General features: G+C 39.1%; 1 protein-coding gene across 1 annotated transcript in view; it reads right to left on the reverse strand.

Moving 5' to 3' along the window:
• FRK (fyn related Src family tyrosine kinase) overlaps positions 1 to 17,383 on the reverse strand; it is a 57,758-nt gene that overhangs the window by 21,713 nt on the left and 18,662 nt on the right. Inside the window, exon 2 of the mRNA XM_014573682.3 lies at positions 4,424 to 4,545. Within this exon, the coding sequence (XP_014429168.1) occupies positions 4,424 to 4,545 (122 nt within the window). The remainder of the gene's footprint in view (positions 1 to 4,423; positions 4,546 to 17,383) is intronic.

Raw genomic sequence — 17,383 nt, forward strand, 5'->3', positions numbered from 1 at the left:
TTGCAGTTTTGTTCCAATCAGGCAAGCTAACAGAATCGCTGGGCCCCTGGACAAGGCTGTGCACTCCTAGAAGAGAAGGGGACTTGGGTGGAAGGGGTAGAGCTGGGGCAGCCAGCTCTCAGCACCATCTTGACTGCACCTCATCTCCTCAATGCCATACATAGCATGCCACTCAGGGCTCTGCAGCACACCACATGACACTCCAGCCATAATATAAAGGTCCTAGGGTGCAGTGACAGCCAGGAATCCAGGGCCCGTTTGAATCACCAGGCCCTGTCGGTGGACCTGGTTCTAATCTACAGTTCACATGCTTCTTTAAGCATGAATATACATTTGTATTGTAGCATGCAGTTGCCAACAGCTGCCCCCAGAGAGCACATAGGTGCCATTTAAAAACAAGGGATTTTCTGTATACACCACAGGCAATATTAAGGAGCCTAACAACTTATCTATCATTCTAATAGAATGTCAGAAAAATAGGTCAGAGGTAGGTACATTTACAGATCATAAATAATTAGAATAAATGATCCTCCAAAGTTATTTCTTTCTAATGTCATATTTAACATACTGAATACATTTTGGTGATACATAATTTGGGATCAGGTTGAAGGAAAGAACTTAAATAAAGTAATTCAGAAACAAAGCACAGGAAAAAGGGAAAAGAAGATACACTGGCAATTTCTAAATCCACTGTAACAGGGTCTGAGAGGTTTCCACTTTTCAGAACAGTGTGGTAACTCTCACCGTTCACAATCCTGTCATGAGTTTGTAGCAAGGAAACAAATGTGAAATACCAATTTCACTGGAATGGACTTGTATGTAACATTTCCAAAAAGTACTATCATTCCTACTTTTATGGTCCTATTTCTCTATTTCAGGGAATCCAGAAAATGCTTGCTTGCACTGGGAAGCAAGATAATATTTGTGCCCATTCTACTTTAATAGATGTCCTCTTCTATCTGTGTGAAATTTGCTTTTGTGTGGAGGACCTCAATAAGATTTATATACTGTGTAAGTGCCTCTTTGTTTGGGTGGGATCAACAATATAAGATGGATGTTTAAGGTGTTATTTATTTGCATTTTGTTATCACCTTAAAGCTCCAAACAGGGATGAGTATCCGCGTATTAGTCTATGTACAGTCATGGGAGAGAAAATCAGTGTCTTCCCAAAGGACCTGAAGAAGAGCACTGTGTTAGTTCAAGCCTGTTATTCTCTCACCAATTGAAGTTGATCCAGTAAAACATAGTACCTACATCATAGGTGGCGACACTGCAAGTTCCCTAGGGCTCAAACACCCCCCACCCCTATAGTAGGTGCTCAGCTTCCACCAGACCCACCAATCAGCTGTTTGGCAGCTGGGAGGAGGTGTTTGGGGGAGGGTAAAGAGCAGCAAGCAATGGGCATGGGCCTCAGGAGAGTGGATAGAGATGGGGTGGGAAGAGGCAGAGTGAGGGAGGGGCCTGAGGAGAAGAGGCAGAGTGGGGGGCAGGGACTCAGAAAGGAAAGGGGATGGAGCATCCCTGGGGGAAAATAAGTCAGCACCTTTGACTTCAGCCACCTTTTCTTTCTAATGTAAAGTTACAGCCTCACAAATTCAGACCAACAACAAAAAGGAAGTTGGCAAGAGGACAGACTTCAAAAACTACAGTACAACTTCTTCTCAGCTCTCCCTTTGCTGAACTATGCTTTTCCCCTTTAGCCTGCACTGTCTGTAGCTGCCTGTCATTCCCACTCCTTGCTTCCCCCACATGTCCTCTTCCTCCTCCTCCTCTCCTAGCTCCAAGGGAAACAACACAGCCTTGTTCTGGGAGCGCAAGAAAGACATATGGGTCCAGAAGAGGAGGGGATGGCCAAATATGTCTTCACTGCTTTAATTTCCACAGAACATGGGTCCCATGTTCATCCCTAGGAAGATGGTTCAAGTCTGAAGGAAAGTAAGAAACTCAGATTGAATACCTCCAAGCCATTTATTAAGGATAAGCATATTTGCCTTCTGGGATGTTTAAAAGATAAGTCACAGCAACAGGCATATCTGAGTTTTAAATCTTCCCATAGAAATGTAGAAAGTACCTAAAAGTATTGTCATTAAATGCAATAAATCTTGCAGATGTCATGATTCAAGAAGAAGAGCAAAGGCTCTTGCTATTATTGGCAGAGATAGTCAGTGAAGCTGAACACATCTAAATTATGGCTTTTAATTAAAAAGAGGCAATGCCTATGATGGCACAAGCATGATTAAAAAGTAATGCCTTTTGCACCAGATGCTAGGATCATCAACATAAAAGATCCTTCTGCAACATGTGCAGTTTTAAAACAAAACAAAACAAAAAGAAGATTTTACAAAGATCAAGCAGACAGGTTGATAGCAACAGATCTCAATGGCCTATGTAAAGTTCGATGTGGTCTCAATTTAATCCTTTGTGGCCACAAAAACCTGTCTTTAAAATTAAAATTTGAAGTTGGATTCTAACAGTCTTGTTTGCCTTCTAAATCATGTATGAAATGTAAGTTTTTCCATAATGGCACATTAGAAATGAAATGTGTTCATTTTAATGAAAGGGAGGATTTCCCTCTCCTCACTGCCACCGAAAAAGTTTTATTAATCTCTCCTTTTTATATCTTTGCCTCCATTATATAATAGTGTGATAGTGTAATATGTTTTGATCTTTGCAGAGTCAAACTCTCTGGGGTTTTCTTTGAGTTTTGGGTACAAATTAAACTCCAAATCAAGCCGCTGAAAACACCAGGTGTTTCACATGGTTTCCACTTAATACAAATACATTTGTTACAGATGACTCAAAACCATGTCTACACTGACACCTCTCCTCCCCTGCAATTGTCAGATCTCACTTTGTAGAGACATGCACTAAGGCAGTATTGTACAATACTGAACTATCACACAATTAATAGAAATGGGTCAGAACCAGTGTTCCCTCTAAACTGCCTGGCAGCACAGCTTCACAGGTGATTTATCAGACCCGCCCCATCAGTCAGCACAGTGAAGAGGAGGCCTGAGCCTTTGACTGGGCAGGGCTGATTAATTACATGTGAAGCTGTGCTGCTGGGCAGCTTAGAGGGAACACTGGTCAGAACCACAAACTTCTGAACCAGATGCAAACTATTTTCAAATGTCTGGCAGATTTCAGATCACAGATTTTTGGTTCAAGCTCCTGTCTTACAATTCACTGTTTACATATTATATGAATATAATTATGAATGTGTGTAATTACACCTCTATAAACATCCCAACACATAAGTTATAAGGGGCAGTTTCCTTTTGTTTTACGCTGATCTCGTGTCTGAGCAATCTCAGTGAAATGGAAAATATTACTAGGATATCCTAGCTGGGGTTGCAGTATTTTGCTACCTTTGGTAGACTTGACAGGGACACAAGATACTTTTTAACTGTGCTTCAACACCTGATTTACCAAGCCACAATGTATGTGGATGACAAGCTGTTCACTTTCCTAGCATGCTGAGACATGTCTCAAAATGTTTTATTTGGTTAATGTAATCAAGTGTGTGGAACCATCCCAACTTAATGCAAGTACCCCACGGTCTTTAGGCTACTTTGTGAGCAAAGACTTTGAAAGCTTCTTCCTCTACATCCCCAGTTGTACAACATTATACCCCTACCAACAGTTAAATCTCTTAACTTTTTTATTTCACAGATTTGGTGGATGGCGTCCAATACAATCCATCATGAAATAATATTTCACATTACCTATTAGAACTAGTGCTCTTCAGCACCAACAGAAGTATGGTTGGCTGGTGTGAGTAAAATCATGCCTTGTCCTATTTGGTAGGTAATCGGTCCCTTTCCAGGTAGGAATTTTACCGGAAAGCCCATCACATTTCTTGAAGCCAGAATGAGGGCTCTTCAATGAATAAAAAAATTAAACCAACCATCATAGATATAACTAAGTTTTTGCTGAAGATTGAGCATGTGTTTCTGAAGTCTAACTTTGAAAAACCACCCCACAAAAAGATCAGGTATAAAACTAAGGATATATTCTAAAAGAGAAGTCTACTGTTTTGATATCCTGGATAGACTTGCCAAGTGTAAACATGTGTTTAATTTCCACTCTGTGAACCAGTAGGTCCATTGATGGACAACTTTAATGTGTTTGTTGCTTTTTAATTATGAAAACATTTCCCATTTCAAGGCAACAGGAACAATGAAAAGCAATAAGCACAGAAAGCTAATTTGAACGTTGATCATATTAATAAAGAGCCATAAAATACAACCTGGTGGAGACCTACTGACTCTTGCCAATTTTTATGTATCACTTGGAAACAATAGATTATTATGAATTTTAATTTCATTCTCATGCATGCAGTTAAAACTCTTGAAAATTAAAAAAGAAAAACAGTCTGAATGAGAAACTCTTAAAATATTTCCAAGGTAAAAAATTGTGATACCTGAGAGAGAGAATTCGCCTTTTTGACTTTCGCTTTCTCGGATTAGGAAGGCTCCTGCCTGATTTCCAGGGCACAACAGTTGTTTCTCTGTATCCGCTCGTGTGATTGGGCCAAAAAACCATCTAAATAAGGAAAGAAAATTCTAGCATTAATTTTCGCAGTTAGTAATAATTACCAGAAAAGACTGATATGTTGTGTCTACTAAACATATAACATATGTTATTTTAGCAAACAAACAAAGGGGAATTTTGATACAACTTGTATTAGATAATTGAATCAAAGAAGGCAACACACATTACTAGAAGATACTATTTAAGCATATGAAGTAAAGTTCCAACCATGTGACAGTCAATATAAAAACTCCTATTGATTTCAACGGTGCTAGATTTTTATGGTTGACAGTGTGTCCATACTAAAAGATAGACTCTTCAGGACTATCTTTAAAGAGCCCTTTGAAAAGAATTTATGCCAAGTCCCATTTGAATTACAGAGGGATATATATTTTGATGATTAACCTTGATTTGTAATTTATGAATGCTATCTCTAGTGAATGAAATAAATTAATTTTTAATTAACTAAATTATGCTGAACAGATTCTTCACAGTTCCAGTTCCTTACTGATTTATGAAGTGACTAATTCACAGCCATTTCAGGCCTGCTGCAGTGAGATAGACGAGCAAAAACAATGCATACCTCATGTCAAAGAAAATGCTTGAATGGCTGACGACGGGTTGTGAAAATCAGCTTATTTAAAAGCATTTGTACAGTACTCCACCCACACATAACATTTCTGATTTTGAAAAAAACGATTCAAGCAACATTTCAGATGGAATGCTGAAAATGAAGTGTAACTAATTGTATTGCATTATTTGAGAAGAATGTACCTGACGAAAAAATGAGATGACTGCTCATCAATTTCAGCTGGGATTATTGAGCTCCTGGCAAACAAACAAAGAACAACAAAAACCCAAAAGATCTTTCTAAGGTCTTATCTATATTATCGAGTTTTGTTGACAAAAGTCATGTCAACACTCAAAAAACAATATATAATTAAAAGGGTATTGTACATACACACTTGCTCTCTCTGTCAGCAGAGAGCACCCACAGCTGCGGCACCATCATTGACAGTATGAGCGATGCACTGTGGGTACCTCTCCCATGGTCCAGTTCAACTTCTTCTGCTGCTAGGTCTTGTGGGAAGGTGGAGCAGATCACAGCGCATCTTCAGACTGGGTTCAATGTTCCATGATGCATTGTTTTCTGTCCCAACATCCCATGCACTTCTGGCTTTCTTTTGCAGCATCTTACAATGGCCATTGTTTGCTGGGCACCCCAGCATCTTTGTGAGAAGGGACAGACTCCCACCCTGCTCTCTTATGCTCTTTTAATGGTCATTAAGGGATCATGGATGTCAGCGCAGGTAATCATGAAGTGCCTAACTGAAGAAAACTCTTAGTTGTCTGACATACTGTGTGTTACGGATAGGAGCAATTTTAGGTTGCTCTTGGTATACATGGAACAGCTGCAGACAGTGGACCATCCCATTTGGCCTTGGGAAACAAGCAGTGAATGGTGGGATTGTATTGTCGTGTTGGTGTTGGTTGATGAGCAGCATCTTTCTGGAACTGTGTATGGAGTTTTCCCTAGCACTCCAGCACAAGGACACCAGAATGAGAGTGGTTCTATTGGTAGGGAAGCACTGGGCAATCACTGTTTGGAAGCTGGCAGCTGTAGACTGCTATGGTCAATCACCAAAGCAATTTCAAGTCAGGAAGTTGACCATTAGGGTTGCATTAATGCAAGTGTGCAGGGCAGTTAATTTGCATCCTAATGCGAAGGACCTAATAACTCTTAGAAATGTGTAAGAAATAATGGATGGCTTTGCAGATATGGGTTTCCCTAACTGTGGAGGGGCAATAGGTGGCACACATTCCAGTTTTGATACCAGACCACCTTGTGATAAAGGATATCAATAGGAAAGGGTAATTCTCCAAGGTATTGAGATGCTTGTGTTTCACGGACATCAACCCAAGGTGGTCCAGGAAGGTGTATGATGCGTGCATTTTCAGGAATACCAGCTTGTATGGAAAGCTACAATCAGGGACTCTTTTTCCATACCAGAAGATTATGGTAGAGAATGTTGAACCCATAATGATCCTGAGAGAAGCGTATCCCTTATAACCATGGCTCATGAAACCTTACACAGGAAACCTTAACAGCAACAAGGAGTGGTTTAACAACACACTGAGTATGTGCCAGATGACATTGGAATGTGTCTTTGACAGATTAAAGGTGCACTCGCAATGCCTTTATGGCAGATTAGACCTCAATTAGTATAATATTCTCATGGTCAAAGCTGCATGTTATACAGTGCATAATCATTATGAAGCTCAGGGTGAAGGGTTGAGGCAAACGACTTGGCTGCTGATTTAGAGCAGTCAGGCAGCACAGCTATCAGAGGGGTCCAGAGAGAGGCAATTCAAATCAGGGAGGCTGCAATACTACATTACAAGTAGTTTTTCAAGGAAGCAATGGCGAAATTTGGGGCCTTCCAGTCCAGTAAACAAATGTTTAAACTGCTTAGGTATGTATTAGTAGTGCCTTCTATCTCAGTTTATAGAAAGCAAATAAAGATGAGTCATCATTCCAAAACTTTGCTTTTATCGCACAAGAAAAACACAAACACGCACAGACAAAAATGGTTGATGGGAAAAGAGGCACCAGGGAATCACAAACTTGCACAGCTGTGTGTAGGTCCAGTTATGATTTTGAAAGTCCAAGATGGTGGCGTGAAGGGGAAAGCAAAATGTTCTAGAAAATGGAAAGGACAATGTGGGTAGTGTTTGAGGGGCACAGAATGTGCTGCAGGAGAGAACAAGCATACATCAGCTCAGTCTGCAACTTCTGCTCTTTCATGACTTTAACATCCACTCAGCAGTGTCCTTAACAAACTTCTGATTTTATTTTCTATCTTGCCTTTCAGCTTCCCTCAACTCCTTGTGTTCCCTTTTCTCTGCATTAGAGAAGGGTAGTGCCTCCCAGAACTTGTCGTCTTTGCTCTGTTTTGGATATTTTCTTATCTGGTGGAGGCATTCGGCCGGTGTAGGGGGATGTTCATTAAGGTTGCATCTGCTGAGGCACAAAGAACAATGCACAGAAGGATGATTGCTAAGTTCATTCATAGAAACATTTCATTAAAATACACTTTAGGCATAGGCGTGCGCAGGGGGTGTGCCCAGGCACACCTTAATGTCTCAAAAAAAAAAGTGGCTTTGCATTTTAATTTAATCGCATGATACGCTCCTTTAGTTTTAAAGTATGGATTGTTGTATTATGCAATAAGCGCCGAATGTAGAAATGTATTGGAAAGCCTGCGTTCACTCGCAGCATGTCCTTTATGATTGAGTATTCAATAAATGTTCGCCTTTAAAAAAAATAAAAATCCCTGCGTACACTCCCTAATGAAATGTGCTGCGCACGCCTATGACTTTAGGTATCATAGCAATCACTTTCTTAGTGATCCTTGCTTAGCAAGCACACATCTTTGCAAACACTCAAAGCATGTTCCTCTTTATGAGGAAAAGAGGTTGCCAACTAGGGGGAAAAATCTAAAATTCTCCCACACTTTTCCCACAGACAGGAGTCATTGTAGCAGATATTTCACTACTGAGGTTAAGCATGGGAGCAAGGGTACATCTACTGTATGCTTATGGCTTTTGCCCTGGTCCCTGTTCTGCTCCTCTGTGTGGTGCTTTGCTACCTGCAGAAGTGATTGCCAAATGGTATAGGAAAGTTTTGTGAAATGTGGGAAGACACAAAGCAGATCTGTCAATGGAGCTTTCGCAGAGGATTGTCATATACCTCCAGGTACCTTTCTAGAGATCTCTCTGGAGGATTCCCATGAGATCTCAGCATGTTTCTGTACTTATTCTCTGCACTGGGAAATGTCCAGCACACAGAAACATGGCCTGCCTTGGACATTTCTATACCCTGAACCCATCTCCGCACTACACAAACCATAGTCACTTACCATGTGCATGAGAGCAACTGCTGACACTGACTAGACACCTCTGAAGTGGTAGACAGTTCCTCGCTGCTGCCCCACCGAGTGATCCCACTGGGAGCTCCACATGATTGTTTTACTCCACTCTTCAGCAATGACTTCATCCTCCAAGTTAGGTCCTCTTTTCACACCTCCAGGCCCACCGATGTATCCTCCTCTTGACAGTGTAGGTGAAGTAGCAATAGAAGATAGCATACAGCTCCTTATAGAACCAGCCGGTCTTAGAACCAACTGTTTGCCTCCCTTGCTTTAGGGTACATCTTCACCATTTCCTTTGTTTTCACTCTGCAGTGCACCATCTTCTGATCATAGCCCTATTCATATACTGAACAGATCCATCTGCTTTTCAGTGGTCCAAGCAGGAATGTGTTTGCTTTAATAGCCTCCATGGTCACCTAGGAAAAGGCAATGAGACCTCTCCATGCTGAGACACCAGGAAATGGAATTTCAGAACTGATGATCAGAGTAGTCAGGATAAGCATTGGATGCCCTCCAGGAGACCAATTTAAAGTGGTAAAATTAAGCATGGTGTCTACACTGGCACTTTGCCAACCAAAATTTTGCACTCAAAGCTTATCTCTCTCATCAGGGTGCCTTTATTGTATTGTGAAAACAGGGCATTTTTGCTGCCAAAAGTCACATCACAGTGGGTACGCATTCACCGTTTTGTCGAAAAAAGCTGCCTTTTGTCAAAAAAGCTCTTTTGTGTTTGTAAGGCCTAAGATTATGGCTCTCCCATACCTTTTATTTAAAGGGCATAGTTATTGAATAGTGGATTGTGTACTCTTATGTCCATGTACCCAAGAATTCCTCTTAAATAAATGATTGATACACATGCAATACAATCCTCCAAAATAAACCAATTTATATTATATTATATTATATTATATTATATTATATTATATTATATTATATTATATTATATTATATTAATCAGCCAATTATCAGTGAAAAAAATCAGAAAGAGTCATCGACAAATTATGTTACTACCTGGAATGCATAGAGTTATCCAAAGGAATTAAGGAAATAAACATACATTTAAGTCTTCCAAATAATAGCATGCTGCTTGCTTAGTCAAACATTATAGTGTGCATAATGTTCCTAGTATGAAGGAAGAGGAACTAAAAAAGGACAAATACAGACAAGCTAAACTGCATATTTGCTTTGGTTAACTATACATTGTTATATCTCTCTATATATATTTTAAAAAGTTTTTCCTGCTGGACAACAGAATGTTTCTGCCGGGTGACAGAATGACGTCATCATGACCTCAAAGTCATCAGCGCCAACAGGTGCTCTCAGAGAAGTGGAAGCGGCCAGAGAGAAGGGGGCTGGTGAGCATAGCAAGCAGAGGTCACAGCCTCCTTGTATAATAACACATTAGCTAGCATTATGTATAACAATTGTCTGAGTGCATTCTAACCACCTGATGACTTTGATGAAACTGCCAATTAGAAAAATCTACTCCCCCACCACCACCACCATCCGCCCCACATGTTAATACAGGTTGGATCTCTAGAGTCTGGATTCTGCCATCAACCAGGAATATGTGTGGTCTGGCATCCCCAAGGGTACTCCCAGGCTGGCGTACTCACAGGGAAAGCCCCTTGCTCAGCAACTTTTCCCCCATCCTCCCAGAGCTTCCGGAGCACCATAAATAGAATATTTGTAGCACTCAAGCCTACGGAGGATGTTGGAGGATCAGGAAGAGAGAGGACATTTGGCGTAAGAGGTAGGGTGGCTGTAGAGCTCTGCAGCCAGGGGCCAAGGTAAACGCTTGTGAATCTGCACTCTTGATCACTGCTCATGGCACTCTGGAGCCACCCTAGCTCTTCCCCTGAGCACCCCTATCTCCAAGTCCATGCTTGATCAATACCAGGTCCTCTGCTACCACTGGATGAAACCTCCACTGCACCAGCAGCAGAAGGCCTAACATTGACCTCCTCTGGTCTGGCAAAGTCCCTGGTTCAGGACCAGTCAGGTCCCAAGGGTGTCTGAGTAAGGAGATACAACCTGTATAAAGTTTATAGATACAAATATAGAGTTCTGTACACAATAGATACCTAAAAATCGGAAACAATTCATGTTGGTTAATTCAAAAAGCCTCAATTACATGTTTGAAAAAAAGGGAGTATGAATTTAAAATAAATTTCTAGATATAACAAATTCTTTAATGTGTGGGAAATAAAATAATTGTTTGGTTTTATGGGCCCTGGTAAAACAAATTAATCATAAACCATGAATATTGGATATTAACCGATTGACTAAAACAATGATTAAAAAGATAAGTAGAACAAGGCCCCAGCTCAGTTCAGTACTGAAATCCCACATTAAACATGGGTTGTCCCTGCAAAAGAGATTAGAACCTCTGAAAATTCTAAATGCTGGTTTCAAATAAAGCATCTATGCGATGTAAATTACATCTTTTAAAATATGTAAATCCATATTTCCATTTCAAATATATAAACAGTGGCATTTTACTTCAGTAAAGTTAAACAGAGTGAATAGTATTTTTAGACAGGAGTTTAATTTCATGTGACTTTTTCAGGAGATGGGGAAAATTTATTTTCCTGTGTTAAAAAGAAGTTTCACTGTGTAATTAATTACTACAGTAAATCTAGTGATCCCAAGATAAACACAGAATCTTCTGTTGATTATAAAACAAAATAGAAATGGAATAAACAAAGGAAATCAAAATGAAAACAAAATACAATGCAGGTCTGTGGTTGACATTTTCCATTCAGAATAGTTAGGGATCTCAAATGGATAATCCCTAATTAAAAATATATAAAACATGTTCCATTATACAAAGTATAGCATGCACAAGTGGAGGCCAATTTATGGCTAAACTGGGATCCATATTTTCAAATTCCATTGCACTTCTGTATGTGAAATCTCAGCCATAACATTAAATGAACATAGACCCTGGGAAAGAGCTTAAGCATATGCTGAAGTCCCACTAATGTCAAGGGGTTTTAAAATGTGCTTAAAATTTAGGTGCACTTTTTGAATATTCTTGATTTCCTGAAAGGGGACACTTGTCATTTTGTTTTGTTGGAGTTTTTGATGGAATTTATTGACCTACTTCTTTTCATGGATATAAAACTTCGCTGAATGTGAACATTACATAATATATTAAATAACAAGTGATCATAGTCCTCTTTTCAGTCATCCTGATTTAAAACTTTTGATTACAAGGTCTTTTTCATAGCTGCTGGGACACTTCATACAAAGCAATATGACCTCTAGCACCAAAAATATTAGAGCAGAGTTTCTCAAAGTGGTCCGCGAAACCATTTTGAGAAAGCTGCTAATTGGCCGCTCTTGGCAGGAGATATATAATTGAAACTATTGTGGAAGAGAAAGCAGAGGGAACATTCCTTGTAATATAGTCCTTCACTACCACAACTGTACACAATCTGCTTAATGGAAGGATTGTGTACAAATTGGAATCCCCATAAAGAATGAAGTTTTTTAAAGCCTAGCTGAATAATACTAATAGAAAGGGGATACAAATACAGAGTCATTGGTAGACAGTCATTGGTCAGTACCAGACACAATATCACAGAATAATAAGATTATCATTTATTATCCTTGTCCCAGAAATACATATTTAGCTGTGATCCATTTTAAGCTCTTAGAAAAACACACTCAAATTTAAAGTGGCATTTTCATTTTAAACCGATGTTTAAACCAATGTTTAAATTTCTATGGGTCCATTTAAAATATTAGTAATTAAAATTCTATGAAAAAAATGTTTTTTGTATTTTTCCTAGTATGCATTTGTGCATTTTAAAGGGCCTTATACCCTAGAGAGGGAATTAGTGTGTCAAAGTAATTGTTTAGCAGGAGCAGAGATTGAGGGAAAAGAAAAATTAAATCAAATCTATAGCTCAAATATTGAATGCCATTTTGAAAACAGACAGAAGAACAAGCAAGTCAATCACTGTCTGTTAAGCTCTTAACCTCAGGCCACCATTACTTTCTAATTACTTTAAATTGCTTCATTGACCAATCAGATTTCACTCATCAGATGCACTGGAATGTTTATGCAGTGATTCATATGCTGTTTCAATCCGTACTTTCATGTGAGCGGAGCTAACTGGAAGGTAACGTGTCATGGGCTAGCACAAAACTGTTTTGCTGATTCATTTGGTAGCCAAAATCAATAGTCTTGCTATTTATGCAAGGTGATGCTTTGTTAAAACAGGAGAAGATGAGGATTCTATATGAGTGATAGATGGGAATTTTCCAGCTAAATATTTTTTTATGTTGGAAAAAACTGATTTGCCAAAAAATAAATTGTTATGAGAGTCATTGATATTAAAATCCTAATTTGAACTTTTTTAAGTTTACAAAATTGTTAACATGTTCCATTTTTACATTTCAAATGACAAATTTAGTTTTCAGATTTGAAACAACCTTTCCAAAATGTTACTTAATGGATAACAAAAAAAAATACATTAAAAGGTTGAAATCATACAAAATGTTTTGAAATTATCAAAAATTGGCTCAGTTGAAATGAATCATCAGAAATTGTTCTGATGTTATCAATTTCTGAAAAATGTTGAGATTTCAATTTTTTGTCTCAGGTTGAAATAGGAAAAAGTAATTAAATATCTCAGGACAGTGAAACCCTTCCCTACTTAACGCTACTATATATATAAGGTTTACAGGACCTTTCTAAAAAGGGTTTTATTTTCAAAAGATCCCTGACTAAACTGCCATTTTTCTATCAAAAAGCCCCATATCAAAAAAAACTACACGGCTTCATTTGCAATTTCAAAGTGTCTAATTTACATCCCTTTTTCAAGAAAAGGAATGTAGTCTAGACATACCCCCTGTGACAATAAACCCTAACAACAATGATATACACGCCAACCTATTGGGTAAACCAAGAGCCTTCTCTCTGTAAGGACAATCTCTGGACTACAGGTGTCCCTGTGGCAGTAGAACCTGTGTATTTCCATTGTGTGAGGTGAGAAGAGAGTTGAATTTATAGGGCTGCGCTGAGGGAGAGTTAGGAAGTAGGGGGGGCATATAGGAAAGAAAGGGTCGAGGAAGGAGGGAAGATTGCAGAGGAACATATAGAAGGGAAAGGCAATGAGGGTGGGAACAAAGGATCTGTAAGGGAGAGGGGCAGGCAGAAGTCAGAGCTAATAGCCAAGAGAAGGAAGGGAAAGGAAAAGACTCTCAGAAGTAAAAACTGAAGAGGCATAGTCTGATATCACTAGTGTCTTAGGGCTGTAAGATAATGCTGCCGCTGTGCCTGTCAGGGGAATCTTTGCCCTGTGCCTAGGAAGTACTGCTTTCAGCTGGGATTTCACAGTTGCCCTAGGGGAACAATTTCATAACACTGATTTCATTAGCAGGAAACTGCTGGGATACTTGTCCTTCCCTAGACAACTCTTCTCTATTCTTGCTGTTTACAGTCTTCATATATTTGTAGACTTGAGATTCCTACTAGCTCCACCATCCAGAGCTTTGCTGACCCTAGCTACAACTTGCCAGCAAAAGGGAGACAGAAACTGGTTACAAGTATGGCTTAAGCAAAAGTACAAAAACAGAATTGCCTTAAACACCATTTCAGAAACTGTAATTAAAACCTGCTCCAAACATTGAAGAATATGTCTAATGTAGACAAAGCTTGAGGAAAGGGTTAATTTAAAATACACAAACAAGTCATGCAGATCTCTACTGATTGCTTAATTCTCATAATCAGGAACTTGAAAGACAAGTTTTGCAGTTAGGTTCAGGTCGGCATCATTTAACCTTTGCTAAATACAATGACTACACTTGGGATGGAAAGTTCTGAGTCATGCTTGTTGTTCAGATTCATGCTGTTGAATATCTTAATTATTATGATAACAAATGAGAAGTATTGCTATGCTTGATGTGAGAAACCTAGAGCCTCTTAGTCACTGACACCCACTGGATCTCATTGCCAAAGGAAGGTTATTTTAGTGTCAAGGTGAGGAAACATAGAACCTATGAGAATGTAGGAAGAAGCTTTGCTATTTTCCTCCCTTAACACTGAGGTTTTGCATTACACAGTTATTTGAATGATAATTGTTAAGAATATGGTAAATCCATTTTTTACTGGACACTCAGTATACATCTACATAGCAGTGTTATTTCGGAATAACTGACATTATTCTGAAATAACATCGTGTGCATCTACACTACAAGCAGTTATTTCAAAATAATGTCGAGATGGAGGACTTCTTACCCTGACTAATGGTAACCCTAATTTTACAAGGAGTAAAGGAAGTCGAGGGAAGAATGTTCTTCCTTCAATTTCGTGCTGGGTAGATAGCACCACAAGCTGAATTAATCTATTTCGACTTAAGCTATTCAATTGATGTAGTTGAAGTTTAGCTGTGCTGTGTAGACATGCCCTTGGATACTGGCTATCTATTGTTAGTATCCATTGACTACGAGATACAGATCAGGACACTCTTTTTCTCTCCCACTACCCACTATGACTTCTTTCTCACCATCTTGCCTGTGCACCTCTTGGAAATTCCCCATTATGACCTCTTACTTACAGTGGACAAAAGTGTAGGTAAGAATGAGAAAGGGAGATAGATTATGTCTTCACAGAAATTATATGTATAGATTGTGATTCCAGAGACCCTTTTTTCTTCCTAGTAGAGGGTAAGAATCGAAACGCCCCAGGGGATGGTCAGTGACCATTTTAGCTATCCGGATGTGGTTTGAATTTTGTAACAGTGGCCATTTCCTAAAAGTATAAAACACATTGTACAAAGGCGTAAAACACATTGTATCTGTTAAGCAAAAATTCTCTAGGTCAGCACATAGTACTATGCAATGACTAGTAGGTATAACCACTGGTCTAGTCTGTTTTCCAGGTTGTGTTATTCAAGAGAAAAATATTGGGAGCAATAATGAAGTGAATGGAAACTATTTTACCTAAAATATTATCAATATAATCTCTTTTTTGTCTTACAATACAATAGAAGGCACTGGAAACATAAAAGCATATTATAAACTATAAACATTCATATACAAGAAAGAAGAAAAGAAACAAGAGATGTGAATGAATACTACCTTGAAATCTTACATTAGCAACCTCTCCATCACTCAGATTTGTATTAGAATTAGTTTGTACTAGGTAGTTACAACCATGATTAGTGAAGAACACAAAACAGCACCCCACCAGGAGAAACTCGACAAGTCTTACCTCTTTCTCCAGCATTCACCACCCACACTGGAGTGATGTGCATCTTTCAGGACATGCAAACAGAAGGAATATCCCTCTGTTCCCACCAAGCATTGTACATCTAGCCTATGCACCTGTGCAAGGGTGAGTTACAGCATGGATCTTATAATTGTATTCTGTTTATTCAAATATTTTGTCAGTTTCTTGTCTAGCAGGGGTTGGCAGCTTTTCCTGCTTTGATTATCTGAATTGAAATGCTGATTTGGGTCATATATGAATATAGATGGTGATGGTCTCATCCTATTCCACAACTGGACACATCACAAAAATCATGGCCATCATATCCGATAGCATACACAGGTATAATTGAGGACCCAGTAGCAGAATACAGTACAACATATCTCTTGCATTCAAAGCCCTAAGGCCCAGCCTCCCCACAGGTTCCTAACTCCCAAGGGTCTGAAAGGGAGTTAAGTGGTGACATATCTTTGAGGATCTAGGCTTCATTAGTATAAGTCTCTGAGGAAGAGGTATTCCATTAGAATTCTAAGCTTTAGTACAACTGGGAAAGACAGGTACACAGATATTGTACACTCTAATACTAAGTTATACATAAATATTCACTTTCAAATATGAGGAGAGGAACACTAGTGAAGATCACCCTTAGAAGGCATTAAATCTGGGTGCAACTGACCTGTGAACAGAGTGCCCACCTAATGTTTATGAACCACTTAAACCCTACTTTCAGCATCTAAGTGGATCTTAAGTGAGTTATGAGCAGCCTTGTGAGGGCTCTCTGCTCAGTGGAGTCAGTTTCAACCTATAACTGTACCATAGCCTACTCACTAGTCTGTCAGAAGGGGTGTGTCATATATATGTTTACACACCAGTCATTTGTAAAGAAAATATCACAGAGAATTCAAACAGATAGTCTTGTGGAAGTTAACATGTAACAAAACCCTCCACCCAGATACACCGCTGATTAATTTCTATGTAGACCTTTGGTATTGTTTCCTCTTGTCTTGGAAAAGTATTGCTCATTGCTGGAAAAAGATTACCACAGAGACAGAGGTCCAGATTTCATCATACATGATGTAATTCCTTTCTGAACAAGCAGTTCTGTTCATTCCACTGTTCGTTTAGGCCCAGATCTGCAAAATTATTTAGATTTCTAACTTCCACTGATATGAAGGGAAGTTAGGAGCCTAAATACTCTTGGTCTACGTCTACACTGGCATGATTTTCCGGAAATGCTTTTAACAGAAAAGTTTTTCGTTAAAAGCATTTTCGGAAAAGCGCGTCTAGATTGGCAGGACGCTTTTCCGCAAAAGCACTTTTGCGGAAAAACGTCCATGGCCAATCTAGACGCGCTTTTCCGCAAAAAAGCCCTAATCGCCATTTTTGCGATCGAGGCTTTTTTGCGGAAAACAAATCTCTGCTGTCTACACTGGCCCTTTTGTGCAAAAGTTTTTTGGAAAAAGACTTTTGCCCCAACGGGAGCAGCATAGTATTTCTGCAAAATCACTGACAATCTTACATGAGATCATCAGTGCTTTTGCGGAAATCCAAGCGGCTAGTGCAGACAGCTGGCAAGTTTTTCCACAAATCAGATGATTTTGCAGAAAAACTTGCTAGTCTAGACACAGCCTTGAGGTCTTAGAACCTGATCCTAAAACCCGTTTTATTGAATAGCATCTTATTCCACAAGTGACAC

This window comes from Pelodiscus sinensis, chromosome 3 (genome assembly GCF_049634645.1).
Source record: "Pelodiscus sinensis isolate JC-2024 chromosome 3, ASM4963464v1, whole genome shotgun sequence".
NCBI lineage: Eukaryota > Metazoa > Chordata > Testudines > Trionychidae > Pelodiscus > Pelodiscus sinensis.